At 39.1% G+C, this 27559-nt stretch overlaps 3 protein-coding genes and 1 pseudogene across 12 annotated transcripts in view; 2 read left to right on the top strand and 2 right to left on the bottom strand.

The window, feature by feature from the left end:
- The window catches only part of HELQ (helicase, POLQ like), a 54208-nt gene extending 52064 nt beyond the window's left edge, over nt 1-2144 (bottom strand). For all 4 annotated transcript variants that reach the window (XR_448470.4, XM_028491996.2, XM_007118321.4 and 1 more), the window contains exons 1-2: nt 1953-2144; nt 223-940 (exon numbers count right to left, since the gene is read on the bottom strand). Coding sequence is in view for 3 of the 4 variants with exons in the window: in XM_028491996.2 (XP_028347797.1) it covers nt 223-940; nt 1953-2144 (910 nt within the window). In the remaining variant the exon portion in view is untranslated. The remainder of the gene's footprint in view (nt 1-222; nt 941-1952) is intronic.
- A 142-nt stretch (nt 2145-2286) lies between these two features.
- On the top strand, nt 2287-7421 carry MRPS18C (mitochondrial ribosomal protein S18C). 3 transcript variants are annotated; one of them, XM_055086057.1, is made up of 7 exons: nt 2287-2362; nt 2467-2679; nt 3443-3498; nt 5428-5511; nt 6556-6613; nt 7154-7213; nt 7298-7421. In XM_055086057.1, the coding sequence occupies exons 2-7, from the start codon at nt 2580-2582 to the stop codon at nt 7372-7374; spliced, it is 435 nt and encodes a 144-aa protein (XP_054942032.1). In that variant the 5' UTR covers nt 2287-2362; nt 2467-2579; the 3' UTR covers nt 7375-7421. The 3 variants fall into 3 exon arrangements, with proteins under 3 accessions (XP_054942032.1, XP_007118384.1, XP_023971145.1); XM_007118322.4 differs by lacking the exon at nt 2287-2362 and having other exon boundaries at nt 2372-2679; XM_024115377.3 differs by lacking the exons at nt 2287-2362; nt 6556-6613 and having other exon boundaries at nt 2372-2679.
- ABRAXAS1 (abraxas 1, BRCA1 A complex subunit) lies at nt 3527-27559 on the bottom strand. 5 transcript variants are annotated; one of them, XR_002890516.3, is made up of 10 exons: nt 27382-27559; nt 25002-25092; nt 20880-20916; nt 16811-16877; nt 14892-15085; nt 13980-14099; nt 12913-12997; nt 10133-10247; nt 9225-9758; nt 3527-4911 (listed from the first exon to the last, which is right to left on the bottom strand). XR_002890516.3 is itself a non-coding variant. In XM_024115375.2 (9 exons), the coding sequence occupies exons 1-9, from the start codon at nt 27466-27468 to the stop codon at nt 9322-9324; spliced, it is 1233 nt and encodes a 410-aa protein (XP_023971143.1). In that variant the 5' UTR covers nt 27469-27559; the 3' UTR covers nt 9039-9321. The 5 variants fall into 5 exon arrangements, 1 of the variants encoding a protein (XP_023971143.1); XR_002890515.3 differs by having other exon boundaries at nt 3527-4941; XR_008617836.1 differs by having other exon boundaries at nt 3528-4850.
- LOC102986577 (E3 ubiquitin-protein ligase RNF138-like) lies at nt 21445-21932 on the top strand (annotated as a pseudogene).

Genomic DNA, 27559 nt, shown 5'->3' on the forward strand with positions numbered 1-27559 from the left:
GAAAGGGAGGCAGCAAGGATAACACGTTGGAGAAGTGTGACCACGAAGGGAAGGAAAGAAGTTCAATAGTAGCAGGATAGGGATGGAAGGCTCAGAGAGGATTGATGTTTTGATTTGTTTTAAGGGGAGAAATATGACCATGGAAGCATCAGTTTTCTTTTGATTTGCATCAATATTACGGTAATGATGGTAAATTTTTTTCATTCCAGCAAGAAACATTACCATATAATTTTTCAATTCCCTTGAACTGAACATAAAGGTCTCTCACTTTGCTGGGTAATGAATAAAAAGGACCAAGGTCATCTAATGATGACTCAATTGTTTTCTTAGCAACATTAATTTCTTCAGATAGAAGAGTCTCTTTGAGCTGTTTAGTCCTAGAAAATACTGGTGTTTGGGCCTTGGCATTTCCAGTCATGGTATTTTTTAGATGATCTTTAAGACTTTTTCTCCTATTCGCATCTGAACTAGTTCTGACTTTAGAAGAGGATTCATTAGTTTGCTGTGGTTGCTCTACATTATTAATGGGCAATTCCTCGTTCACAGTCTTGTGAGAGGATGAGTTCCAATCCCTCTCTTCAGTAGACGGATCACCCAAATCATTTGAAGAGTTATATAAATTTTCAAAGAATAAAACCTGTGAAGAAGGTATATCATACAAAACATCAGCTTCAGGATCAATAGAGACATCTTCATGCCTGCTCTGGTTCTTCGTGTGCTCATCTATTTTTAATTCAGTACAGTCGCCTACAGTAGTAATGCTGAGTGTGTTGTGTTTAATGCTTCCTGAACAAAGATCTTCAGTGGCATGGTCCGTAGCATGTTTCCTATGTTCAGGAAGTTGCAAATATTTTTGTTCCAGGTCATCAACTTGAGCTAAAAAAGAGTTTTCAGCAAAGCTATCATAGTCACCAAACATGTCCTCTTCACTGTCAATATTCTGGAAAGAAAACAAAAAGATTTATGGTCAATTCTAGCTTCATTAAGAATAAAAGTTTCAGCTGAGGGCTCTATCAAGCATATAATTATATGGTCACTTATGGATCACAGACCTAAATGTAAATCAGCCTATAAAATAGATACTATCATCCCATTTTACAGATGAAGAAATGGAGGCCCAGAGAGGTCAAGTGACTGGCATAAACTGTCCTCCTAGTGATGCTGGGATCCTAATTCTTAAGCTAGTGCTAAATCCTTTAAAATGGTAGCAAGACCGATAACCATCTACTGGAAGGGGAGAAGTTTCTGATAACTGCAGTACCGTTTCACCTCCGATACTCCAATCTGCAGAGACTGGCCTGTAATAAAATCATGCTTGTACCACTGGACACTCCAAGGAGACTGTTCTTAGAAATATGGAATTGAAAGGGAGAGTCTGACTTGGTATGGTCTATAAACAGAAGAGATGGAATTTGGAGGTAGCAATATAGGGGAGTGATTAAGAACCCAAGATTTGGAGTAGGAAGTGTAGTTTCTTAACTTCTCAGGGCCAGATTTCTGTCGTAAAATCTAGATAACGTAAATAGTTTAACAAAGTACCCAGCACATAATAGGTCTGCAGTAAATGGTAGATTTTTAGTACAAGGTGCAGCAGAAACTTGTAAGTCTAGGTTTGCGTCTCGGTCATGCCACTTGCTGAGTGTACAACTTCTGTCTTGGGGTTTCATATCTATATAAAAATGGGGCTAACAGTGCAACACCTCGCAGGTGAGGATTAACAGCGATAACAAGACGACGTAAGCACACGAAGGCTAGTAGATAATTGGTCAATCGTTTGCACCTGGGAAGGGAACTGCCAAACTTTTTGGAGTTCCAACCACGCCTTCTTCAGCTGGTCTCCCACGCCTCTTTCAGTGAGCATGCGCAGTGGGAGACCTGGGTTTGTATCATCACCCCAAGGTGGGAAATGGAACGTGGAACTCAGGGGAATTTGAGAGGTGACAGGGCTGTACCTCGACAGGCTGCACGTCCATGGTTTTTCGCCGCCGGCTCCCAGCCACCGTCTCCTCGTCGTCCTCCTCCTTCTCCTCATCGCCGGGCTTAAGCTCGGCCACGGTGGGGGCGGCAAAAACGCTCTCCAAGCTAGGGCGGTTCCTTTTGCGGAACGACACCCGCCGGCGGATGCGGGAACAACCTTCATCCATGGCAGGGGCTGGGGGCCCTGCCCGAACGTCGTTCCGCGTGACCCAGCCGCCAAACCCCAGTGAAGGGGTGAGCGCAGCAACAGGGGGAGGGTAGCAACAGGCGGAAACCGAGCTCGCCACTCCATCCACCTTTGGGAAGGATCACAAACCAATTGTAGGGGCTTTGGGACCGGAAGCGGAGGCGCAGACGTAGGAGCCCGCCCTCTCTACGTCCAATCGTAAGTGTCCCAGCTTGCGGCGCGGCAAGAAGGAGAGGAGGAGAACGGGAAGGTACTGCGCAGGTGCATAGAAGTCCTCACCTGCTCTTTCCCTGGATTCCCAGCGTTCGCCTTCGGAACCTTTGAACCGAGTACTTGGGCCAACAGGGGAAGCATACCGGAAGTGACTTGTCCAGACGATTTGGAAAAAGGAAAGGAAGAGGAGGAGCAACGAACCATGGAAGCTATGGTAGCCCTTTGCAATGGGCTAGGAAGGAGAACGTTAACGCACTTCGTAACGGCTGCTGTCAGCCTCACAGATTCTGGGACTCATGCAGGTAAAGTCTCCATATCCTAGTCTCCTTTATAGCATTGCAGCCGTTTGTCTTAGCCCTAATTAGGTCGGTGGAGTCGTCACTGTTAGCTAAAGGACGCCGGTGTCTAGGCAGTTTTCTCCAAGGTAAAGGGGAATCTGTAATGGCCCGTGACTAGAATTTTAAAGCTTAAGAGGGCGTGAAATATAGCCCAGTACTTCTTTTTTTTAAACGTACGAGGAGAGTGATGGGGTGATTCTTAAAAAGAGGCAGGGACTTGCCCAAGATCTTCGGGTAGACTTGGTAAGGAGGGAGCATTTTCAGTCACCTAGCAGCAAATTCCAGATGTCTGAGGGCCCAGATCTGGGCGAAATCGTGACATGCGCCCTGGAATCTATCATTTCTGCACTTTTATCTACTTTGTGCTTCTCTGTAAAGAATCTTTTCCTTTTCCCTTTGGTATGACAATACCTTTCAGTTTGCATTAAAATCTGTCTCTACCCTTGGAGAGAAGGGAATATAAATTTCCGGAACAGGTGGGAGGTTGTATGGGTGGGGATATATATGCCCTTTTCCCAAAGCCCCAGAAAGCACATTTATCCTAAGTCTAACTCTGCCTCAAATCTGAAGACTTTTAACCTTCATTTAACCTTGTTAGTATAATGAATATAAAACCTTTCTTTTCTGTTATGTCCCTTAATTCATCTTGCCTCCACAGAAGCAAAATCTTTCCTTAGCTGCTCAGCTAACAAAAATAATTAGTTCGTTGCTGTTTGTTTAATTGCAGTGCTGTGGAGAAGAAGTTGTTCACAATATAAACAGGTAACCAGCAATGAGGACCTGGTAAGAATTTTTCTCTTACTTTTAATAAGGCATTTGCAAATACGACCAAGTTCTTATGTCTGCTATTTGAATAGAGTTCAGCTGAAGGACAAAAACAATTACGATGATAATCATTAGTCTGAGTTGGAAAATTATAATTTCTTGAGTAGTTACTTAAGTAAACTTTGAAGTAAGAGAATCCCTAGATTCCTAGCAAGACGCATGGCTTCTGTAACACCATATTTTGCTTCCTAGATATGTGCTTTGGGAATTTAAAAAGGTAGTTTTGCATGCAGTAATTGCAGAAAACCTAACAAAGGGATTGTACAAAGTTTACATATACCTTGGCTCTCTTCCTCATTTCAAATTCAATTCTGTCTTCCTCCTATTCATCACTTTGACTGGGTGGCGGCTGCTTTAATAAATGTGGGATCAAATTTAAAGTTTTATACCAGACCATTAAGTACAGTCTCTTCTAAACTGTAGCTGTATTTTTATTTCAAGTACTATCATTGGACTTGGGCAGTATAGGTTTTCTTGCTACATGCAAAGATAATTTGACACTAATCAGGCCATATAAAGCACTTTGCACAGTGTAGAGAAGGAACATTGTCATTCCAGGTAAGCTGAATGTAAACTGGATTAAGAACATTTGAGGAGTTGGAAAAAAAACAGAACCCCTCTAGTCCCTCTGAGTGTCCATCTCAGTCATCTAATTCACACCATAGTCAAGAGAGTAAAGGAAATTACTAGAGCTCCTCTTTAGGTCATTAAACCCACTAAGACTAATGAAAGCTATGGACTCTCCCAGAAAAAGGCACACAGTCCCATTTATTTGAAATTTTGCATACAACTACAGCGGTTCAGGGACTTCATAGCCATTTCTACATTAAGAATCTGTATACCAGAGACACCTAAACTGATTTTAGGAGGGAGGCCTTGTGATAGAAGCATTAGAGGCAGTAGCGAACAAAGAAAAACGAAAAAGGCTGACACAAACTTACAAAACAGTCTGGGGCCATAAAATTGTAGTCAAAGAACCTGATAGTATTACACTAAGCCTTGTCTTTTTTTATTTTAATTTATTTATTATTTTTGGCTGCGTTGGCTTTTTTGTTGTTGCGCACAGGCTTTCTCTAGTCGCTGCAAGCGGGGTCTACTTTTTGTTGCGGTGTGCGGGCTTCTCATTGCGGTGGCTTCTCTTGTCGCGGAGCACAGGCTCTAGGCACGCGGGCTTCAGTAGTTGTGGCACATGGGCTCAGTAGTTGTGGCTCGCAGGCTCTAGAGCGCAGGCTTAGTGGTTGTGGCGCACGGACTTAGTTGCTCCGCAGCATGTGGGATCTTTCCTGGAGCAGGGCTCGAACCTGTGTCCCCTGCATTGGCAGGCGGATTCTTAACCTCTGCACCACGAGGTGCAGGGAAGTCCTGCATTGTCTTTTTACAAGAAAAATAGCGATAAAACATCTAGAGAAATATGGGGATGGATTTAGGGATTATAATTTAAGAATTGCATATGGTATCTGTTGTGCTTAAGTTTTTCTTGATTTAAATCTGAGAATTTTTAGTCACCTACAGTCTGGACAAAGCATTTGAGGAGAGAATCATTTATCGAAGATTTGAATTTTTTTTCCCCCTCCCATAAGCCCTTTTTTCTCCAAAGATTGTATCTTATCCCAGAATCCTCCTCCATGACTTAATTCCTCCTTAGCCAAACTTAAACAAGACACTTGCACAAAATATGTTTGAGTACACTGAAACCTTTAAAATGGTGAATATTTTTCTGAAATACTCGATTTTTCCTTTACAAGCCTAGCTGTTGTATTCTTTCACAGTAAGAAAGGTACAGCTAATCCCTTGGGGAGATTTAAATGTGGTAACCTAAGATTTTAAGTTTTTTCTATTCAAAGTTAACACAAACTATATTACCATATTTTTTTTCCTTTATCCTAGCCTGTTCCAATGGAAAATCCTTATAAGGAGCCTCTGAAAAAATGTATCTTGTGTGGAAAACGTGTAGATTATAAGAATGTACAGGTGAGATCTGGTTTTACTTCACTATGATACTTGATTTTGGGATTTTGGCTCCTTTATTAATACAATAGAGAAGCAAGTCAGTTTTTATAACAGGCTTTGTGTAGGGTGACTGTTTTAGCAACTTCATAATTTCAGATCTCATTATACTTCTACGTATCGATACAAGGCATTTCTGTTTTATTCAAATAAGAGCCCCTTGGCTGTCCCTCATTTACTGTTAATTCAGCTTAGCATTCCTCTTTTTTCTTTGCCCAAAATGTCTGTACAGTAGCTCGCTGTGGCAGTGATTCTCAGTTGGTGGAGTTCAGTAGTTTGGGAAGAGCTCCTCTGGTGAAGTTGATCTCTGTACCTCACCACCAATATCGCTATTTCAAATGTAATTTTATCTGTTGTTGAGCACTCAGCAAATTAAAAGTGGCAAATTTAGGGGAGAGTGGCGCTGGAGCTAGTAGTAGTATAAAGTGATAGCTGCCTTGGTGGGAGAAAACCCAAGGAATTTTAAAATGCAGCGTATTAGGATTATGCATAGTGCCTAGAATGATGCCTGGTACATAGAAAGTGCTAAAGAATTTAAATTAATAAAACATAAATAACAGCAAATGGCCTGATGTACCTGTGCATCTTGAAGACCTCATTGTAGTCTGATATTATGTGATAGCCTATCATCATGATAGAAGAAATGTTTTGTACCTTGTTATAAAAGCAACAGTATTTGAGAAAAGTTATCTGTGGAAAAGTCAAGAAAACAGCTTTAGTACTGAAAGAATATGCTCATTAATCTGTTGTATAGACTTTCTGACACACTGGATAAGAGATGTCAACTTCAGTGATTACTTTAGTTATTTGAAAAGATGACCTATTAATAGAATGAACATAATTCAGTGTTTTTATTCATATTTTTGAATTTTGCCTGAAATGTATTAATAAACCTTTACATAACTTGAAGGTGTGGCATAAAGTTTTTTTGAAAAATTTACCATTCAAGATTGAATAACAAGTGTATTAATGTAAATTTTTTTCCTTTTCAAATATAACTCAAAACAGCTTTTATCCCAGTTTATTTCTCCATTTACTGGATGCATTTATGGAAGGCACATAACAGGTATTTTGTTTTCTATGTATTATAGCAACTTAAATGTAGATAAGACTTACATAAAGTTACTTCTGTTATTTAAGAAAACTGGCAGATTTTCAAATAGTGCTACAAATTACTATGACACCAGATACTATGGGTAGTTTGAGAAAGCCTCTTCTTAGGCCAAAGGATAATTATTTTGCATGTCTTCTTATACTCAGTTAACTGTAGGCTGACAACATGTAGAAAACTTGGGCTTAAAAAAATTGCTTTGCTGTTTGGGAGTATACTATAATCATCCCCAGGCTATTATTTAAACCAGGGGCCTATTGCCTATAGGCCAAATCGTATCTGTCACTTGTTTTTGTAAATAGCTTAGTTTCCATAGTGTCTGAGCTACAACAGCAGAATTGAGTAATGACGACAGAGACTGTATGGCCCACAAAGCCTAAGATAGTTACTATCTGGCTCTTTACAGGTTTTCCAATCCTTCCATGACATAGACAATTGCTATGCATTTTGATTACTGGCATTTTTTTACGAGTAAGAAAGCAATTTCTTTTATAGGTCTTTGTGGGAAGAAACAAAAAGAAATCACAAAAGCAATTAAGAGAGCTCAAATAATGGGTAAGAGCACCTGAAAAACTGAATTATGCTAACCAAAATTTTGCTCATTATCTTTTGTGAAGAACTTTCATTATCTCTTTACAGGGTTTATGCCAGTTACATACAAGGATCCTGCATATCTCAAAGACCCTAAAGTTTGTAACATCAAATACAGGGAGTAAATTCTATAAAGTTATCATCAATAAATTTATTTTACAGTTGTGTGGTGGTAATACTGGCTCAAACTGTAAGATTTAATAACCTTTGAGTAGAGAACTGATAGGCTAAATCTTATTGAACTATAAAGTATTGTTTTTAATTCTTAATAATTTGAAATTATATGAGGAAAAAGTGTTTCAGGAGTGAAGTTTCCTCTCCATATCAGAATGTTCATTAAGTAAATCAGATTATTTAAAATGTTAATACTTGTTACACTTTACATACATATGAATTAAAAAAAGGTACTATGGGATTTTCACTTATATCTGACCCCCAAATAGCTCATACAGCATACCACTGATAATGAGATGTTAAACATGGAAGGGATGACTTGTATTGGAATTTTACTTTAGGCCCAGATTCTGTGTTGTAAATAGTATTGTAGCGATATGAGTGCGGGAAAGTGGAATGCTTATATAGTGTACAAATCCCACATGATAGGGTGTGGATTTGAAATTGCTAAGGAAGATTTTCTAACAAGTAAATAATTATGCCTGGCTAGGACTATGGGTCTTCCCTCTGTAGAGATGTTACGTGAGGATGAACAGTGGTGCTGTCACAGGACCTAACATTTACTCCTGGACTAGTCTATCATGAACTGGTAGTGTCCTGTAAATAAACCGATCCATAGGCAAGCTGTTGTATCATCTTCTCTTACTCCAGTGATACAAACTGATTGATTGCCAAAAGATGGAGAATAACTGAGAAAAAAATGTCCTACAAGGATTCTTTTTCGCCTTTTCATTGAGTACCCTGAAAGTTGGGACATCAAACTTAATTATTTTAAAATTAGGATTCAGACTGAACCCCATTTCCTCTCCTGCCCTGTGCTTCTTATGTAACTAGTAAAGCAATCCCAACAGCAACTCATTATTTGCACAAATCATCCCTGGTATTATGTGGGCTTCATAAACACCCCATGGTAACTAATGCATGTTAACACATAGATAAAAGATGACAGTTTTTGATACTAGCTATGAATTTGCTCTATCATTTAGGAAATAAGTGATGGAAGAGCAGTGGTCAACATGTGGGTTCAGCATTTCACCCAGTGAGTAAAGCATGAAGGCTTCATGTGATCTGTATGCTTCATGGGAAATTCTGTTATGGAAAGGACAAATAGAAAAAACAAACAGTAAAAGCTCTCTTAACCAACCTCCACTTAACCAACTCACTGGATTAAACAGGGGCTTTACATCCTCCTTAAAAATCACATGGAAGCCCATGACTCTTAACCTGTTGAGTTCTACATTACCAAGAGTCAGCTATTTTGTTCCCAGACCTTATCAGTTGTATTTTTGTAGTGATGAATATGAGCATTAAAAAGAAAGTTACAGTTGCAGTGAAAACCCAAGTAAATGCTCTGAGAAGACTTGATAAAGATAACTAGCTTTTTTAAAAAAATAGTTGTCAAATTAGGTGTGGTTAGGACAAAAAAGATTGGGAATGGAAAATGAAAAAACCTAGTAGCATTCTGTACTTAGGTTGCTTTGTAAATTTCTTTAAAGAAACTAAAATTGGGGATTATATAGGGTAAGTAATGGGTTTGATTTACATAGGAACTCCAATACATTTGTAAAAAAGTTCCTGGCCCTACAACACAAGTCTGACGAATGTACACTTCTGCTTTATGTTAAAGTGAAATCTCTGATAGACACCTTATTTATGTATCATTTGAGTCCCACTTAACTGGGCTTTTCGCCTAACTAACTGCTGATCCCCAACATATTGCATTACCAGGCTTTGTTCTGTACTCAAATTCTGAACTGACTCAATTTAAAGTACTTTATAAAATAAATGGACTAGAACTTACCTATGTGTTACTGCAAAGAGCTGAACATAGTAAAAACAATAGGCATGTTTGGCTTTACCCTTCATCTGATGAAAAATCTCCTTTCGGCCTAAAAGAATCAAAAGGTAGGAGACTGTGGATATTCACCAGAACTGTTCATTTTCTCAATCTCTTCATCTGTTTCTGGGCTGCTCACTGTGGATGCCTTTTCTTGGTTACTACTATCAGTATCTGTTTTAGATGGTTTGTTCTGTATCTCTAACAGCCGTGACTTCTTGAATTGCCATCCACCATCTGTACCTGAAGCTTTACGCTTAATCATTTGCAGTGCACTACCAGCTGGACTAGCTTCAGGAATGTCAGTATATTCCACCATTAGGGTCAGGTTGTCTGCCACATTGAGATGGTGGTTGGTATTACAACTACTTTTAGAAATATGTCTATTTTTCAAGGAGATAACACATGAATGAAGAAATTCACAATCGGGAAAAAAGGTCTGTAAAGCTTGACAAAGAAAAATGTTCTCCTGAGGGTCTCTCTGGACATTCTTCTCTCCTAAAGAAACAAACAAATGTTTCAACATACAGTATTTATACTACAAAGCTTTTATAGTTATCTATTTGTTAGTAAAGTCAGAGACTTTAAAGAATCATCAAATTTTCTAAATTAAGAGAAATGATAATCCCAAATTTATATGCCACAATATCCTCAGAGAAAATTAAAGTTGTTATATTTTTTAACATCAAGGTAGTATAGCATAGTAGTACCATGTTCTTTGTTCAGTGGGATTTAAGAGTATTAATGAAAGTTATTTTTAATCCTAAGGTGAACAAATTGATCGGTTAGTGCAACCAGCTCATCCATAATGCCAATCAGTGAGAATTTTTCTTCAAAGCACAGAAGTAGTGATATGTGAACTTTTTACTTACGTGTTGCTTCAATCTGTGCTTGCTTTCTTTTTTTAATTTCTCGTTTTAATCTGTTTACATCCTTTAGTAGTTTCTCTACTGCTCTCTCACTGTGTTCTACTTTATTGCATATACTCTGGAAAATAAAGTAATTTAAGAGCATAGATAAAGTTCCAAATTGTATACTACAATCTAGGTTCACAAATAATATAAAATCCTTCATGGTATATAACATAAATATTTTCCTTTATAAAAGTTTTATTTTATTTTGCTATTTGCTGGAGGAACTCACCAACAATCATTTGTATGGTGCTTCATAGGTTACAAAATGCTTTCCAGATATATTAACTTCCTATTTATACAAAGTTTTATCATTCAAGTTATTTCCTAGATAATACCCAGAAATAAAAAACAAAAATATTTAACTGCTTCAAAACAAAAAATACTGTACTATTTTGAGATGCATACTTATTGCAAACATTTAAGAAACTGCCAATAACAAAGTGACTTTCACTACTACAAAAGAAAACTACTGAAGATCTTAATTCCTGTAAAACTACTTTTGAAAAGCAGAATGGCCTTATGTGTCATCAGTTTTTAAGTACTAATACCCTTTGACTCAGTGATTTCATTTTGGGAATATATCTTGAATCAGTAACAAAAATTTATATAAGATGATGTTTCTTAGAATAGTGTCAAATCAAAAGTAACTAATTTCCAATTATAGTGTAATGGGTTGTTAGAGCCAGTTTTAGTGGATACTTCATGGCACGTCTGCCCAGCCTATTTCTCATGAACTTGTTCATCCTGCCATAAGAGTTCACCAGTAACCCTTTCACCAACTTTCACCCTAGCTGACCCAAGCAGAGATAATTACAATAGCCAATTGGCAAATCCTAATCTCTTGAATAGAAGAGATTAAATGCAGAAGCTATAGGTTAGCTCTTTGGTCAGCCAGTGGGTAAATAAACAGCAAGACCTGTAGATACTATGAAGGAAACCAACAGGCAGACACAAAGGGAGAGAGTTAGTTTTTCTGTTTGTTTGTTTTTTTGGCCACTCTTTGCGGCTTGTGGGATCTCAGTTCCCTGACCAGGGATTGAACCCTGGCCATGGCACTGAAAGCGCCGAATCCTAACCACTAGACCAGCAGGGAACTCCCAGGAGAGAAAGTTCTGATGGCATTCAAGCTCCTGGTTCCAATTCCTTCCTAGAGCTCAGTGGCCTTCTGCCCACAGTTCCTCTCACATACCTCTACATTCCCTAATTTAGCCCAAGTTGGTACTTTTTTTTTTTTAAGTTAATTTATTTATTTTTGGCTGCGTTGGGTCTTCATTACTGCGTGCAGGCTTTCTCTAGTTGCGGCGAGCAGGGGCTACTCTTCGTTGTGGTGTGCGAACTTCTCATTGCGGTGGCTTCTCGTTGTGGAGCACAGGCTCTAGGCGCGCAGGCTTCAGTAGTTGTGACACGCAGGCTAACTAGCTGTGGCTCGCGGGCTCTAGCGCGCAGGCTCAGTAGTTGTGGTACACAGGCTTATTTGCTCTGCGCCATGTGGGATCTTCCTGAACTAGGACTCGAACCCTTGTCCCCTGCACTGGCAGGCAGATTCTTAACCACTGCGCCACCAGGGAAGTCCCCAAGTTGGTACTTTTCACATTAGAGTTCTAATATACTGCTCTAAGAAATATACTGCTATTAAAAAGAACTAAAATATGGAAAATGTTTAATGGTACATCAAATAAAAATCATGACACAAATTTCTATGTCCCCATCACTGTCAACAATGTAAAAGCATGTATACATTAGGGGGAAAGTGGAGAAAATCGCAAAGTGCAAAAGTTACAATGGTAGGATTCTGATGTTTTCCTATTTTCTAAAATTCCTGTATTATATTAAAAAACAATGTGCAGTATTATCAGTGTGTAAAATGCATTAACCCCATTTCTCTTAGTGTGCTATATTGGTGAGTATGGTGGCCATGGAATATACTACTCAGATCTCCATTTGCAGGAAGCAGAGTTGACTTACAGTTCCAGGTGCCGTCTTTTTGGGTCCACTACTGTGCTTGTGCTTAGGTCATGCTTCCCCTAGGTTGCTCTTAGCCACCAACTGAGCACAGTGGGGATATCAGTTTAAGTCTATTCCTGTAGGATGCCTTTGCTCAAAGACTCTCCATGAACCTGGCTGAAATTTTTCAGGCCTTGCAGTCTAAAGCTCTTCCTACCCAATCATTCTCCTTTCCCTGTCTCCTTCCTCAGGTGTCAATCTTACATTGCAAGTCTCCCTGCCACTCTTACTTCCTCCCCTCAAGGGACCTGAATGGACACAATGAGGTAGAACTTAGTACTGTGGTAGACTTTTTTGTTCCCAAATATCTGCTCCATTTTTTATCCTGTAAATGGGTTAGATATCCCTGCCTATTGCCATGACATCCTCTGGCCAATGAAATGTGAATGGAAGTGACAGGCCAGCTCTGAGCAGAAGTTCTAAGAGCTGTTGTGAATTTCCACCAGCTTTCTTGCTCTTTTCCCTTTGTCATGAGAAGAGCATGTCCCACAGATGGGCTGGATCCTAGAATGAACATGACTTTTAGAACAGGAGCAGAGCTGAAGCCAAGATATAATGTGAGTGAGACAAAACTTTTGTTTTTGTAGCCCACCAACATGGAGGCCTTTGTTACCGAAGCTAAACTAATACAAAAATTTATGTCTAATCAACTGTCAGGTTATCCCTAAACATATATTCAGTGAGCAATGTGATATGAACTCTATAGGTGATCTTTAAATGTTTTTTTAACTTACCTTTAATTCCTCTTGTAAAGAAGCATACAGTTCATTTATCTTATGTACCTCCTTTAAAGATCCATCTTCTTTAAAAAATTCAGAGCTGTAAAATATTACCATTTCCTCAGGCAAATGTACAGAACTCATTTTAATGATACAATGAAAAATTTATTCGTAGTTGAGGAACAATAGATGATTCTTTTTACTGGCCTTGTAGGGGCCATAATTTTGTCAACCTACTTATTTACAGAATAAGTAAAACCAACCAGAAAACCTAGTTATCTGTCTTCACCTCAGCAAACGTTTTAGCCTCCTAAGTACTATTTCCAGGACTCAAAAAAGAGGTTAAGTGAAAACAGATAAAGACTGAAGGGGGGGCAGTTCTTTCTTGGCAATAGGATCAGTCAATTATTTTACTGAGTTTAAGTCATCATTGATTGAAAGAGGCAACATTATTTTATATACCACGAAGAAAAAAGAAAATTCTAAGGCGTGTTTTGTAAAAATCCCAATTTGAGATAAATGTAAAACTATGTCTTTGTATCAATGAAATGTGGTATTCAGTTCCTACAAGACACTGTTAAGCACTGTGGGAACACAAAAATAAATAAAATCTAGTCCATTATTCTCATAAAGTTTACACTTCGTAAGTATCCTGTAGTACCAGTGTTGTTATTTCTGACATTAATTATTCCCTTATTGCCCACAAAAAAGTTACAGCTCAGCAGTCTACAGTGTAAGTCTTGGCTAAAGCCTCATTTTTTGTCTTTATTTCATATCCAGTCTAATTTCTTGCCTTTAATCTGAACTGCTGCCTTAGAAAATTATTATTTTGAGGCTAGCTCCTTACTCTTAGAATAAATATGTTAAAATATGTAGGCTATACAACAATGCCCTTTTCTTTTGTATTTTATAAATGAACAGGTGCTAGAAGGAAATACTGAGACATTAAAAGTCTGGTTTACTTGAGTAATGTGGTCATTAGTCAGTTTTCCTTTCATTTTTACTCTTGTGTAATGAAAAATATTAACTTCAAAAAATGAATAGGCGTTAAGTTTAGTGGGGAAGCAGTTGAGGAATCTCACCTGTGTATTTTTACTGCTCGACTAAAACCAGTGGACATACAGGAATCAGATACAGTTTTATAACCCAGTTGTTCAGACATGCCCAAATTGGCCACCACTAAAGGTATCCTATGAAAAAGTCTGAAGAAATAAAAATTTTAAAAATAAATTTAAAATAAAGTGAAAGATTAGCATCTACTTATTAGTATATAGACTACCTTTCCCCTACAAGATTAAAAAACAAAACCCCATTCCTTAATACTTATCCATGACAGAATTCACTGACTTGAGGCAAATAGCTTTTAAAAACTGTGAAATGTGCATAGTGTAAGATAACTGTGTGAAAAAATACTTTAATGGTTATTTTAACTGATCACCACATGTAAAAATAAAGGCAGTATTGTTGCAATTCATCCTATCTTCCGTGAATGATAAAACTACTCTTCCTTGGTACTCTTTTAACTTCATTCTCATACTCCATGAAAATGTTGTCTATATAACCTGTGGGGAGTCCTATTAACTCATTTTGGTGGATCATTAAGAACCACCCTGCTTCCTGGCAGAGGTTAGAGAAAAACTGCTCAGGTATGCAGGCGTCAGTTCTACATTATATTCCTTAGCAACCAATACCTAAAGCATGCATATTTTCTCCACCTTACGGTAAATAAGAGCAAATCCTCAGTGCCAGAAACACAAGTCATCATTCCATACTGGGCTTCTAATTTCTGTATCTGACCTTCATTTTCCCATATAAAGAACTGATGGTAAGAAAGGCTAAAAAGGGTTATTGTGACAATCTAATGCAACAATATACGAAAATAGTTGTAAGACATAAAAAGCCAAAAGCCAAAAAGCCAAAAAAATGTACTCAATAAAAATATTGAGTACATTTTTCTGTTAGCTGAAAACAGCCAGTGACTGGCCAACATTTACCCTTTCTGAGGTTTATATAAGGCATGCTCCAGCCGATGAGTAGAGCAGCTTTCTGTTATTATACTCGGTGTTAATAACAGAAAAACAAGTTCCTGGCTTGAAAGATGCTGCTGTAAGTTTTTGTGAAGCAGTCTCTCTCTGAATGTCATGATCTGGTCTGAATGACGTCGGAATTTATACCAACCAACCACATCCTGAAAGAAAATATAGAAAAACATCAGGTGTATACCTTAATGGTTACAGTTATTATGTATCTTACTGTCATAATCAAGCAGTAAAACTGGCAACCTTAAAAACGGCTTTCTTGGGACTTCCTGGGTGGCGCAGTGGTTGGTAATCTGCCTGCCAATGCAGGGGATGGGTTCGAGCCCTGGTCCGGGAAGATCCCACATGCTGCGGAGCAGCTAAACCCGTGCGCCACAACTACTGAGCCTGCGCTCTGGAGCCCAGGAGCCACAACTACTGAGCCCACGTGCCACAAATACTGAAGCCCACACACCTAGAGCCCATGCTCCTCAACAAGAGAAGCCACCGCAATAAGAAGCCTGTGCACCGCAACAAAGAGTAGCCTCCGCTCACCTCAACTAGAGAAAGCCCGCGCGCAGCAACAAAGACCCAAGGCAGCCAAAAATAAATAAATAAAGAATAAAACTTAAAAAAGATTTTAAAAAATGGCTTTCTTAATATTTACCAAGATTTGGGGCCTATATTAAACAAAACGTACTTAAGAATACACTCTACCTTTTATAAAGCATGCAAACTGACTTGCAGTTAAATTACTTTCCATTCAGTTGCCAGGCTACAATTTTATTCAATATAGATTAACGAAAATAAATTTTTAACTTCCTCTAGTTTCTCTTATGGCATTTACTGTCTTAACATTTTAACCCTTAGTCAAAATTTAAATGAAAACTAGGTAACTTCCTGTATGGATACTTGGTTTGATAAGTAAGTAAAATGAACCCAATAGCTTTTAATTGAAATTTATATGGGAATGTTATCACCTACCCCACAGAGTTGGTTCCAAGATTAAGATCATATTAAAGGGTTTTGTAAACTATAATATGCTAAACAAATGTGTTGTTAGTATTATTTATTTATCTTTGGCTGCATTGGGTCTTCATTGCTGCGCATGGGCTTTCTCTAGTTGGGGCGAGCGGGGGCTACTCTTCATTAGGGTGCGCGGGCTTCTCATTGCAGTGGCTTCTCTTGTTGCGGAGCACGGGCTCTAGGCACGCGGGCTTCAGTAGCTGCAGCACACGGGCTCAGTAGTTGTGGCTCGCGGGCTCTAGAGCGCAGGCTCAGCAGTTGTGGCGCATGGGCTTAGTTGCCCCACGGCATGTGGGATCTTACCGAGCCAGGGCTCGAACCCGTGTCCTCCGCATTGGCAGGCAGAATCTTAACCACTGCGCCACCAGGGAAGTCCCTCAAAAAGTTTTAAGAGGAAAAAAGTACCAAGAAAAAATGTATTTGAAAAAAAAAAAAATCTGTCTTGATCATTCAGCAAGTTTTCACCGAACACCAAGTGGGCTACAGAGGATCCAAATTAGGTGCTGTATAGGAAATCATCCCTGCACTAGGAAAAATAATAACTTGTAGCTAAGTAAAAGAACAGCAATGGATTAAGTCCTAGAGTACGTGGTACTGGGAAGGCGTATGGTTAGAATGTAGAAGAGAATGAAATCAATGTAAATCAGAATAGTCGAGGATGAGAACAAGATGAAGATTTTTAATGACTAGCTTTGCTTTCAGGGAAACCCCTTTGAATTTCTGAAAAGAACAAGCCTTTCCTCACCTTCTTTTCATAGGACACTGTGAAGACAAATGCTGCTTAAAAGTTCTGTCAAAGTATTACATGTTTTTATGAGCTGAAAATAATACATATAATACAAAAAAAAGAAAGGTAAATCAGGGAATACCTTTTTGACACTTGATAATATTTTCTTCAGTGCTTGCTCATTTACTTCACCAGAAGAATTATAAAAGCTGTAAAAGCCAAAATTAAAGGCATTTCAAATAAGCTAAAAATATGAATGATTTTATTAGCACTTTTAATTGTAGTTACTCCTAGCCCAACTACCCAACCACCCAACCAAAATCCATATACTTACTTGCCTGTTAGATGAAGTTCTAAATTAAATAGAGAAAGTTCTCAAATTAACAGACTTAAAGTGGTAGAAATATGCGGTCCATAAGCAATGAAAAAAGGAAAAGGAGTGGAGGAACTTTAAAGGATAAGTTTGCCTACCACATTTTTTTTTAACCTAAAACAAAACAAACTCTCCATTAAATACAGGTATTTGTAAGTTCACATAGCTAGTTCACAATTTACTCATTAAAACTTTTTTTGTACAATAATGATACAAAAGAATGTAATGTGAGTAATGAAGCAGCACAATAACAAAAAGACAATTTATTCATTGCTAATTCCAAAAGCTATTCTTTTCTTTTATAAATTTATTTATTTATGATTTTATTTATTTATTGTTTCTGGCTGTGCTGAGTCTTCATTGCTGCACGCAGTCTTTCTCTAGTTGCGGCGAGTGGGGGCTACTCTTCGTTGCGGTGCACGACTTCTCATTGCAGTGGCTTCTCTTGTTGTGGAGCATGGGCTCTAGGCGTGCGGGCTTCAGTAGTTGTGGCACGTGAGCTCAGTAGTTGTGGCTCCTGGGCTCCAGAGCGCAGGCTCAGTAGTTGTGGTGCACGGGCTTAGCTGCTCCGCGGCATGTGGGATCTTCCCGGACCAGGGCTCGAACCCGTGTCCCCTGCACTGGCAGGCGGATTCTCAACCACTGCGCCACCAGGGAAGCCCTCCAAAAGCTATTCTTAAATTAAAAGACGTGCTTTAGGAGTTGGTTGTTTTTTGTTTTGGGGGGCTACTGGGGAGTGGAGGATAGGTATTGGTTTAGTTTAGTGGCCTCTGTTCTGTAGTTGGAATGTCAAAGATTTAGGGAGAATTGAAAAATAATTCAAAAGATTCTAAAAGAGTCTAAAGCATTTACTTTCAGCTTTCTTTCCCCTCCAGGGACTGCAAATAATATTCTCCTCTTTTTAACATTCATCAAGATCAACAATATTCTTTTCTATGATGAACTATCTATTATGAAAAATCTTTGACAAATACTATTCATTGTAATAGGTTTTTACTGGTAATTCTAATCTACACACTGAAAAAATTTAGTTACATAAAACTGGAAAAAACGTATCCTAATAGGCAATATATTTTTTCTTTTTAACTTACAAAGTGTTCCACCTTCCGAAGGGGGATAATTCAGCTCATCAAACAGATCCTTCCATCTTACCTATTTATTCCAACATGAAAAATCTAAATACAAGAGTTTATTCCTGTGTTTCTCTAGGATGGTCCACTCCTGAGCTCCTCAAACTGGGACATAATGCAATACACCAGGGTGTATAAAACAACAGGATAAAAGTGTACATCTTCTGTGCGAGCACTGATTTTTATGTGAAGCTTCTGGGACGGGAGGCAGTTTTTTGTTTTTTGTTTTTGTAGAAATAGATACACTGTACAGTAGAATTCATGTTAAACTGGCAATTTTTTCAAAGTGACTAAGTTTTAGGCTTCAATGGGCTGTTTTCCAGATCCCCCCTAGATTTCTGAGATAAGGGAAACAGTGTATTTCAGTGGAAAACTTTGCAAACAATGTATCAGAACAGGATTGACAAACTTTATCTATAAAGGGCCAGATAGTAAATATCTTAGGCTTTGCTGGACAGTCTCTGTTACATATTCCTCCACTGTTTTTTTTTTTTAACTCTTAAAAAATATATTAACTATTCATAGAGGTGCATATAAAAACAGGCCATGGGGCTGTACTCTGCCACCCTCTGTATCAGAAACATAAAACTGGTTATTAAAGCTTATCTAGCTCGGACTCCATGAAGTATGGTTATCAGAAGACTTTGTTTTTAACATGTTCCATCTATGTCGTTTAAAACAGTTGCCCCCAAACTTTTTGGCGCCAGGGACGGGTTTCGTGGAAGACGGTTTTTCCACGGATGGGGGTGGGGGGTGATGGTTCAGGTGGTAATGTGAGCGACGGGGAGCGGCAGATGAAGCTCTGTTCACTCATCCGCCGCTCACCAGAACCAGTCCGGGGCCCAGGGGTTGGGGACCCCTGATTAAAACAAGAAAGAGGTCTTCCCTGGTGGCGCAGTGGTTGAGGGTCTGCCTGCCGATGCAGGGGACACGGGTTCGTGCCCCGATCCGGGAGGATCCCACACGCCGCGGAGCGGCTGGGCCCGTGAGCCGTGGCTGCAGAGCCTGCGCGTCCAGAGCCTGTGCTCCGCAACGGGAGGGGCCACAACAGTGAGAGGCCCACGTACTGCAAAAAAACAAAAAAACAAAAAAAAAACTAAAGAAAGAAACAGCACAGTATGCTGTTGGATTAGAGCTCAAGAAATCCGGATTCTTCTAGTTTTGCCCTACCACTAACCAGTTCTTCCCCCCATCCCCTAATTTTGTAAAGCTAAAAGGCTGAGGGACTTCCCTAGTGGTGCAGTAGTTAAGAATCCACCTGCCAGTGCAGGGGACACAGGTTCAATCCCTGGTCCGGGAAGATCCCACATGCCGCGGAGCAACTAAGCCCATGCACCACAACTACTGAGCCTGTGCTCTAGAGCCCACGAGCCACAACTACTGAAGCCCGCGTGCCACAACTACTGAGCCTGTGCGCCACAACTACTGAAGCCCACACGCCCTAGAGGCAGCTCACCACAACTACTGAGCCCATGTGCCACAACTACTGAAGCCCGCGTACCTAGAGCCCATGCTCCGCAACAAGAGAAGCTGCCGCAGTGAGAAGCCCACGCACTACAATGAAGAGTAGCCCCCGCTCGCCGCAAGCAGAGAAAGCCCATGTGCAGCAACAAAGACCCAACGCAGCCAATAAATATATAAATAAATACATAAATAAATAAAAGGCCTAGGTGTGGGTTTCTCATCACTGGATCAGATGGCTTCCTCGGCTCTAAGACTCTATTAAGTTGGTCTAATTATTTAAGGTAGTTGCCAGAAGGTAATGAATCACCTTTTTTATTTTTTACTTTCCCTCCTGAATCCATTGCTGACCCAGAGTCCCTCAAGAAAGTACTTTCTATGAGTCTCCACCAAGAATCCCTCATTCAACAGGTATTTTTTATACACATTGTCTATTAGGCAGTATAGGAGCTGTGCCCCTTTCTGGTACAGCAGTTTAAGACCACACTAAGCCTTCTGTCACACTTACCAATGGTGTTTCTCACCTCAACACTATGTTCCATGGCAACTCTTACACAACCTTAGAAATGGTACATACAGTGTGACTGTAAGACAGTAACGCTGATTTTTCATGTATGGTTTATATAAATCATAAAGCTATTTCACCAAAACTACACCATGTTGTTTATGGTTACAGTTGTTTGCTTTATGAAACATCATTGATTTATGTACTTTTCTATGTAAATACCTCAATAAAAAGTTTTTAACAATATCATAGCCTATCAGGGCTAAGAGTACTACTACTATCTGTAGGACTATGAGTACAAGTTTCCACCCTGGAAAAGTAATAGGGAGCAGGTTAGATAAAGAACCTAACCAGTTAATAGACAAAAGGTAACATTAAAAAATATAAGAAACAGATGATAAAATAAACTGGAATAAAAAGAAAAAAGGGCTGCTGTTGATGTATGAGAACGTGTTGCTGAGTTTATAATATGCGATGAGGTGACTGGGTGGGAGAAGGAAAAGCAATCCTCAAGGTAAACTGGTACCTGGGAGAGGCAGTGAAGACCAGGTAAGGAAGCAGATAAATACAGAGAAAGAACTATTAGGGTTGAAATGAACAGGTGAATTTTCAGGTACTTAAAAAAAGTCTTTTCATTTTAATCTGTACCACCAGGTATAACTAAGATACTTTGTTAGTTTCAAAAATTCACTTGCGGAGAATAATTTTCACAATGGGTCATTTACTTGCTCTTACTACTCACCTAAAAAGCTGATAGCATGGAATGTATTTCTGAATGTCTGGAAAAAAAGAATTTTTAGTTATGATTACATTAAGTATCATTTGAATAACATATATTGAGCACTTCAGGCCAGGATGTACTTTACCATTATCTCATTTATTCCTCACAACAAAACCTATGAGACAGATGTTATCACTCCTTCCACTTTAAAGATGAGGTAACAGGCAGAGAGATTAAGTGGCTCACCCAAGCCAGTGGTGGAGCCAAAATTCAAACCCAGAGCCTCACTCATAACTACTGATAGAATGCTATACTCCTTCTAAATAGGTTTAGTAATGGCCACACAAAAGATTAAGTCACAGTTGCTATAGTCACTGAGTTCTGAAATGGTTATGCTGTAATTTTACCCAACTGATAAAAAACAGCTGCTAAAGGAATTATCTTTTGTTATTCCAACTGCTTCTTTCATAAAGGATATGTCAATGTTAATTGTAGACTAAACAAAAAAAGTCCAACATCTCTGAAGAGGTGAGTTTTATTCTCCTGTCAATAGAAATAATACATCTAAATACATCTAACTTCTGGTTGCTGCAGGTGCTGTGCAAACAGATTAAATTCTATCACAAGACATCATTACAAATCATGAAAGTATCAAGATGAGTATGATGTTTCCTCTATCATCCCAAACTTTCAGATCCCTCAAGATTCAGTAGGGAACAGTGAAAGGAGTGAGACATTCACATATGATCACACAGAAAGTCATCAAGACAATACAAATTCTTCTAGGCATCCCATCTTTATGTGTCCCTGTGTCAACAATCAAATTTTGTCAGATAGCAGGATCTAATCCTGTCAGATTACAGGATCACTGTAGCAGTAATCACCTATTTCAGATAATTCCTGTGACTATGATGTTCTCTTCCTTGGAGAGATCCTACCCAGAGTACTAGCAATTTCATTTGTCACCTAAATCAAAGACATCAGTTTGATTATGGAGAATTTGTGAATCTTCGTCTAGGTGAGGAAACCCAGTATCAAACTGCTGTTGAAGAATCCTTTCAAGTAAACATCTGAAGGATGCAGACATCTTTGCATCTTTGTACATGCAAAGGCCATCTTTAAGGAGAAAACTACACGAAGTCACCATTTCAATAACTTGATATGTATATAAAGTTATTGACATTATACTATTATATATATATACTATTATAAAAGTAATTCAGGCTATTAAAAAAATTGGAAAAGTTATCATCCTCTTCAGATATCTTTCTTCTAGCAAATATATGTTACCCTCAGATAAATCCCTCTGAACAGAAACAGTCTTTAACTGATAACCGGCCAAACATAATCTGGTGTAGATAAGGCACAGTATAATAAAATGATGAAAATCTCATTAACCAAAGCAATGTAGTAATTTGTAGATCTTGCCACCTGTTTTAAAGTAATCCAACATTTTAAAATAATTTAAGCAAATACTTGAGTGCAACTACAGCACTTGCCAGATACCTTGAAGCTTAGCACTGCTCCTAGCACAGTGGAGTTGCTCGATAAATGGTTGCTTATTTAAACTCCTAAAATATGTCAGATACTTTGGGCAGCACACCAATTACAATTAGGGAAAAAAGACTTCCTAGGCGCTTGCTTTTAAAGCTCATGTGTGAGCAGAAAGAAAAACATTAAGAAAATAAAATTACAAACAATATAAACATGTGTAACACATGACAAAAGGCCAATTTCCTTAAGTTATGATATAGCATTACAAATCAATAAGAAAAAGCAAAATAGCCTAGCAGAAATATAGTCAAAGCATGGAACAGGCCTGTTCTTTTCAAATAAAAAGGTGCCCCCAAAAGTCAAACACATAAACATTTAACCTCATTTGTAACTTAAAAATGCAAATTAGAAAGGGGGAGGGGCAAGGTGGGGCAGGGGATTAAAAGGTAAAAACTACTATACATAAAATAAATAAGCTACAAGGATATATTGTACAGCACAGGGAATATAGTCAATATTTTATAACTTTAAATGAAGTATAATCTATAAAAATATTGAATCGCTATGCTGTATACTTGAAACTAATATAATACTGTAAATCAACTATACTTCAAAAAAAATGCAAATTAAAAAAATTTTTTTTTTTTTTCACTTATCAAGTCGGCAAAGATTAAAAGATTTGATAATACCTAATGGTGATAAGGGTAGGGGGACCCTGGCACTTCCACATATTGTAGAGGAGTCTAAGATGACATGACTCTTCCAAAAGGTAATGGCCTACCTCTAGGAATTTTGCTTTTAGATATACTCAAAGGCACAAAGATATATGCACCATAAAATGTGCATTGTTACATTGTTTTGTATTAATAAAAAAGTAAAAAGTCATCCATAGCTGGTTAAGTACGTTATGGTACATTCATACAATGGGAATACGAAGACATCAGAAAGAATTACAAACTATACACATTCATATTACTCTGCACTAATGATATCTTGGAGATATTTATCCATGTATATAGTATGATCCCACTTATGAATATAAAAATACACATACATTTATATGTGTGTATTATGTGTAGTATTTAATGAGTGAAAAAATACTCATGAAACCAAGTCATTGCCACAGAGGTGACTTTAATGAGTGAGTTTAAATTTATATGTTTACTTTATACATATATAATAAATTTACATATATACTTCCATTTTTACCTTTTTAAAGTAGCAAACAAAAAGTACAGTATGAGTATAAACTGATATAATTTTTCTGGAAAGCAATTTGCTAATACAGATCAAGAACCTTAAAAATGTTCATACCCTTTGACATTGTAACACCATTTCCAGAAATCTACCTATAAGAGCTGTAGAATATATATGTACCAAGATGTTCCCTGTAGTATAATTTATGATAATGAAAAACGGGAAACAACTCTGATTATAATTTATTTATTTAAAGGACAACTAAAATCACATACAGTCATAAGAGTAAGACCGTAGAGGACAGAATGCAGTTATAAGAAATAATATTTAGAGGATTATTTACTATGAGAAAACGATCATGACACCAAATTTTTTATAAAGTATACCACCAATTTTGTTTAAAAAAAAATATACATATATGTTTAGAAAAAAAGCGCATATGTTAGAGAATCAGAAAACTCCCTCTGTATTTTAAAGCTCCGTTTCCCTTTTTTTCTGAAAGAACAGCTGCCACCAGCTGCAGTTGCTTCACCACCCACTTTTCAAACCCTCTGCAGTCTACGGCTTTATCCCCATTACACTTCCAAAATTATGTAAGGTTTCCAGTTATTTAATCACTGAGTTTTTTCAGTTCTCATCTTCCAACTTTTCTGCAGCATTTTAAATTTCTGTTGAACCTGTTTTATTTTTTCTTGGTCTTGCTTATTGGTTCTTTCTTTTGCTGGATCATCTTTCTGCCACTCACATATACACACGAGCTATTTCATCCTTCTTTCCCCACAGTAATCTTAATCTGCTTCCTATGTCTCATATTGTTTCTTGCTTTAGACTAGGGCATAGCCATAACTTTAACTGAGAAATGAGTGCAACATATTCCTTTAAAGTTTGATTTCTGGGACTTCCCTGGTGGCGCAGTGGTTAAGAATCCGTCTGCCAATGCAGGGGACATGGGTTTGAGCCCTGGTCCGGGAAGATCCCACATGCCGCAGAGCAACTAAGCCCACGTGCCACAACTACTGAAGCCGGTGCGCCTAGAGCCCGTGCTCCACAACAAGAGAAGCCACGGCAATGAGAGGCCCATGCACACCAACGAAGAGTAACCCCCGCTGGCTGCAACCAGAGAAAGCCCACACGCAGCCACGAAGACCCAATGCAGCCAAAACCAAATAAATAAATAAATAAAATTAAAAATTTGATTTTAAAAATTCATACCTATTTCTGGTGTTTTTGTTTGTTTGTTTTAGTTTTTGGCCGCACCACGCGGCATGTGGGATCCTTAGTTCCCCGACCAGGGATGGAACCCGCACCCCCTGCAGTGGAAGCGCAGAGTCTTAACCGCTGGACCACCAGGGAAGTCCTGATATCTATTTCTTAATAATTTAAAAAGTAACTTATACTGACCCCTTTCAGCATAAACTATCAAAATAGAAGACACAGAAATAAGTGACTCACCAATTGTATAAATAACTTCAACATCATCCATATGAGAATCAGTTATGCTGTTCTTCGCTTCACCTTTCACTTCCCCAAGGAGAAAACCTTCCTATGAGGATAAAAATAAGCAGTATATGGAATACACTGATAGAATTACCAATTTCAGTCACTTAACTAACCAGTATTTCCCAAGAATTTTACAACACGTACAAGCGTGTGTTACCAGCTGGAGCACACACAAAAGAAAGACTAGGTGCATTCCAGTTTACCTGGGCAACATAACCAGGTTAAAAAACACGAGTAGAAGAGATTGTAAATACCACTGTGACATTAGCACTCTTGGAAGTATAAAAGGCTTAAAGGCAGAAATGAGAACACAATGTTCAAGGAACAAGGAGTAGAGCAGTTAGCCTGAGAATAGAAGCCTCCCATCTGTAAGGAAATCTTAGGTTGCTATGAACAGCACCGATAATGGACCATCCTGAATGACTGGCCAAGGAGTCTGGATTAATGGCACATGCTTCTGGGAGTCAGTGGAGGCTTCTGAGCTATGAAATGACACAGGATGGGCTTTTAGATTAAGAATGTGCACAATATCAAAGACCTGTAATTCAATATTAGAGTCTGCTGTATAAAAGAGGAGCTGTGAGCCCTGGTTCTTTTTAAAATGCAGGCATTTTGCCACAATAGCAGTGATCTCTTTGAGCTTCAGAGAATTCACTTATTTCACTTGGCACATTTAGAAACCCAATGAGCTTGACAATGAATTTTGTATCGTCTTTATAACTTCTTTAGTTAAAAATGCTTTAAAAATGGTTTCTTTTTCATTAAAAGAAGAACACAAAACCAATGTTTCCACAATGTGAGTCTTTGCTGGAATCAAAGAGGAACAATCCAGAACTCTACTCTCTAGCGTTCTATACAAACCTCTGGAAAAGAGACAATGCAAGTACAGCTCTCCATCAAACCACCTTTTAAGGACTGTAGGAAAAAGATCTAAGGAACAGAGTCCTCTCTAACACTATGGTACTTTGCAAGTGCCAATCCTTTCAGCTACAGAGGACTTACAGTCCCACTCTGGTTATGTTTACACCAAGGTATTCCAAGGTAATTTCTAAAGCCACACACATTTTAAATCATCATATATTTGCTCTTTGCTAGGTGTTAATCTACAAGCGTATTTAAAATTGCATACATGAAAGATAGCAATTACAACCTTATTAGGACTGCGCAAAAAAACTATTTTGGATAAGGCAAGCCTTTATTATAAAATGAAGGGCACAAAATTTAGCAGAAATCACTAGGTTTTGTGCAGTATGATATTCTCTAAACCGTATCAGCAAGTTACTAAGCACTTACTCTAGGACACTAATTCTCAGACTCAAAGTTTTACAGTGTTTTTTAATTTCATAAAAATGAAAGTTTTTAAAAATAGGTACTGTATTTTTTTTTTTTTTTTTTTTTTTTTTATGCTAGGCGGGCCTCTCACTGTGTGGCCTCTCCCGTTGCGGAGCACAGGCTCCGGACGCACAGGCTCAGCGGCCATGGCTCACGCACGAACCCGTGTCCCCTGCATCGGCAGGCGGATTCTCAACCACTGCGCCACCAGGGAAGCCCGGTACTGTATTTTTTTTTTTAAAAAAACTACTTCACTACTTAACTTCACTAGAGGTTTTGAACCTAGGCAAAAGTGTGAAATAAGCATTTAAATATCTAATATTTCAGGATAAACTTAAATGTTTAAATTACAACCGAAAGCATCCGACCAGGAACTAGCTCAGACCTTACAACTTAATAAATTTGATACCAATGCAAACAAAAGTCAGCTATCCAATATACAAAATTAATTTTCTTCATCTACTAAGATTCCCCGCAAAATAGCCACTGGATGCATCATTTCTCATTCCTTTACAAGCTGTCCATTTCAACAAACGTGCACAGTAGCTGCTCTGCAGGGGAAAATTGAGTACTCTGCGAAAACCACTGTCGGTAGTTAGGAGAAAGTTAACCGGCAACCTTCCCAGCGAGCTGTAGCGGGAGAACGCCATGTGAACCTTCTTCTATTCCTTCACAACCAAGATGAACCAGAAAAGGGTGACTACTGAAAGAGAGAAATGCGGGCGTGCGGGACACTCCGGGCGGGGCGCGAAAATAAACACTGGTTGCGAGAGGGAGGGCTAACCCTGTTAAAGGTTCACGGCCCGGAGGCACCTCCGGAGCCGCCCGAGAGCTGGAGGAGACAAACCCGACTGCACAGAGCCCGCGCGGTGGCGGCGGCGGCGTCGGGAGCCCGCGGGCGGGACCCGGGCAGCGGCGTCCGGGACGGCGCCCACGCGCGCACGCGCGCGCCGGTCCTTTTCCGAGGTGACGCCAGATCCCGCCCCAGTCCTCGGCTCACCGTGTCCGAGTCGGTGTTGAGGTGCTGGAAGGCGAGCGCGCCCAGCACAAAGCCAGAGAGCACTGCCGACGTGCTCTCGCCCTCCATGCTTCCGCCGCCGCCGCCGCCCTGCTAGAGCTGACAGGGATCGGGCGGGCCGCACCGGGCCGGGTCCTCGGCGGCGCGGCGGCGAGGCGGG

This window comes from Physeter macrocephalus, chromosome 7 (assembly GCF_002837175.3).
Source record: "Physeter macrocephalus isolate SW-GA chromosome 7, ASM283717v5, whole genome shotgun sequence".
In the NCBI taxonomy this organism is placed as follows: domain Eukaryota; kingdom Metazoa; phylum Chordata; class Mammalia; order Artiodactyla; family Physeteridae; genus Physeter; species Physeter macrocephalus.

What these genes read in the sequence shown, in the direction of transcription:
- MRPS18C (XM_055086057.1), top strand. Translation starts at nt 2,580, where the DNA reads ATGGAAGCTATGGTAGCCCTTTGCAATGGGCTAGGAAGGAGAACGTTA. An exon ending in TAGATTATAAGAATGTACAG is followed by an intron (nt 5,512 to 6,555) that starts GTGAGATCTGGT and finishes AACTCAAAACAG; the next exon opens with CTTTTATCCCAGTTTATTTC. An exon ending in TAAGAGAGCTCAAATAATGG is followed by an intron (nt 7,214 to 7,297) that starts GTAAGAGCACCT and finishes ATCTCTTTACAG; the next exon opens with GGTTTATGCCAGTTACATAC.
- ABRAXAS1 (XM_024115375.2), bottom strand. Translation starts at nt 27,468, where the DNA reads ATGGAGGGCGAGAGCACGTCGGCAGTGCTCTCTGGCTTTGTGCTGGGC. An exon ending in TCAACACCGACTCGGACACG is followed by an intron (nt 25,093 to 27,381) that starts GTGAGCCGAGGA and finishes TTATCCTCATAG; the next exon opens with GAAGGTTTTCTCCTTGGGGA. An exon ending in TGAAGTTATTTATACAATTG is followed by an intron (nt 20,917 to 25,001) that starts GTGAGTCACTTA and finishes CTTTTTTTCCAG; the next exon opens with ACATTCAGAAATACATTCCA.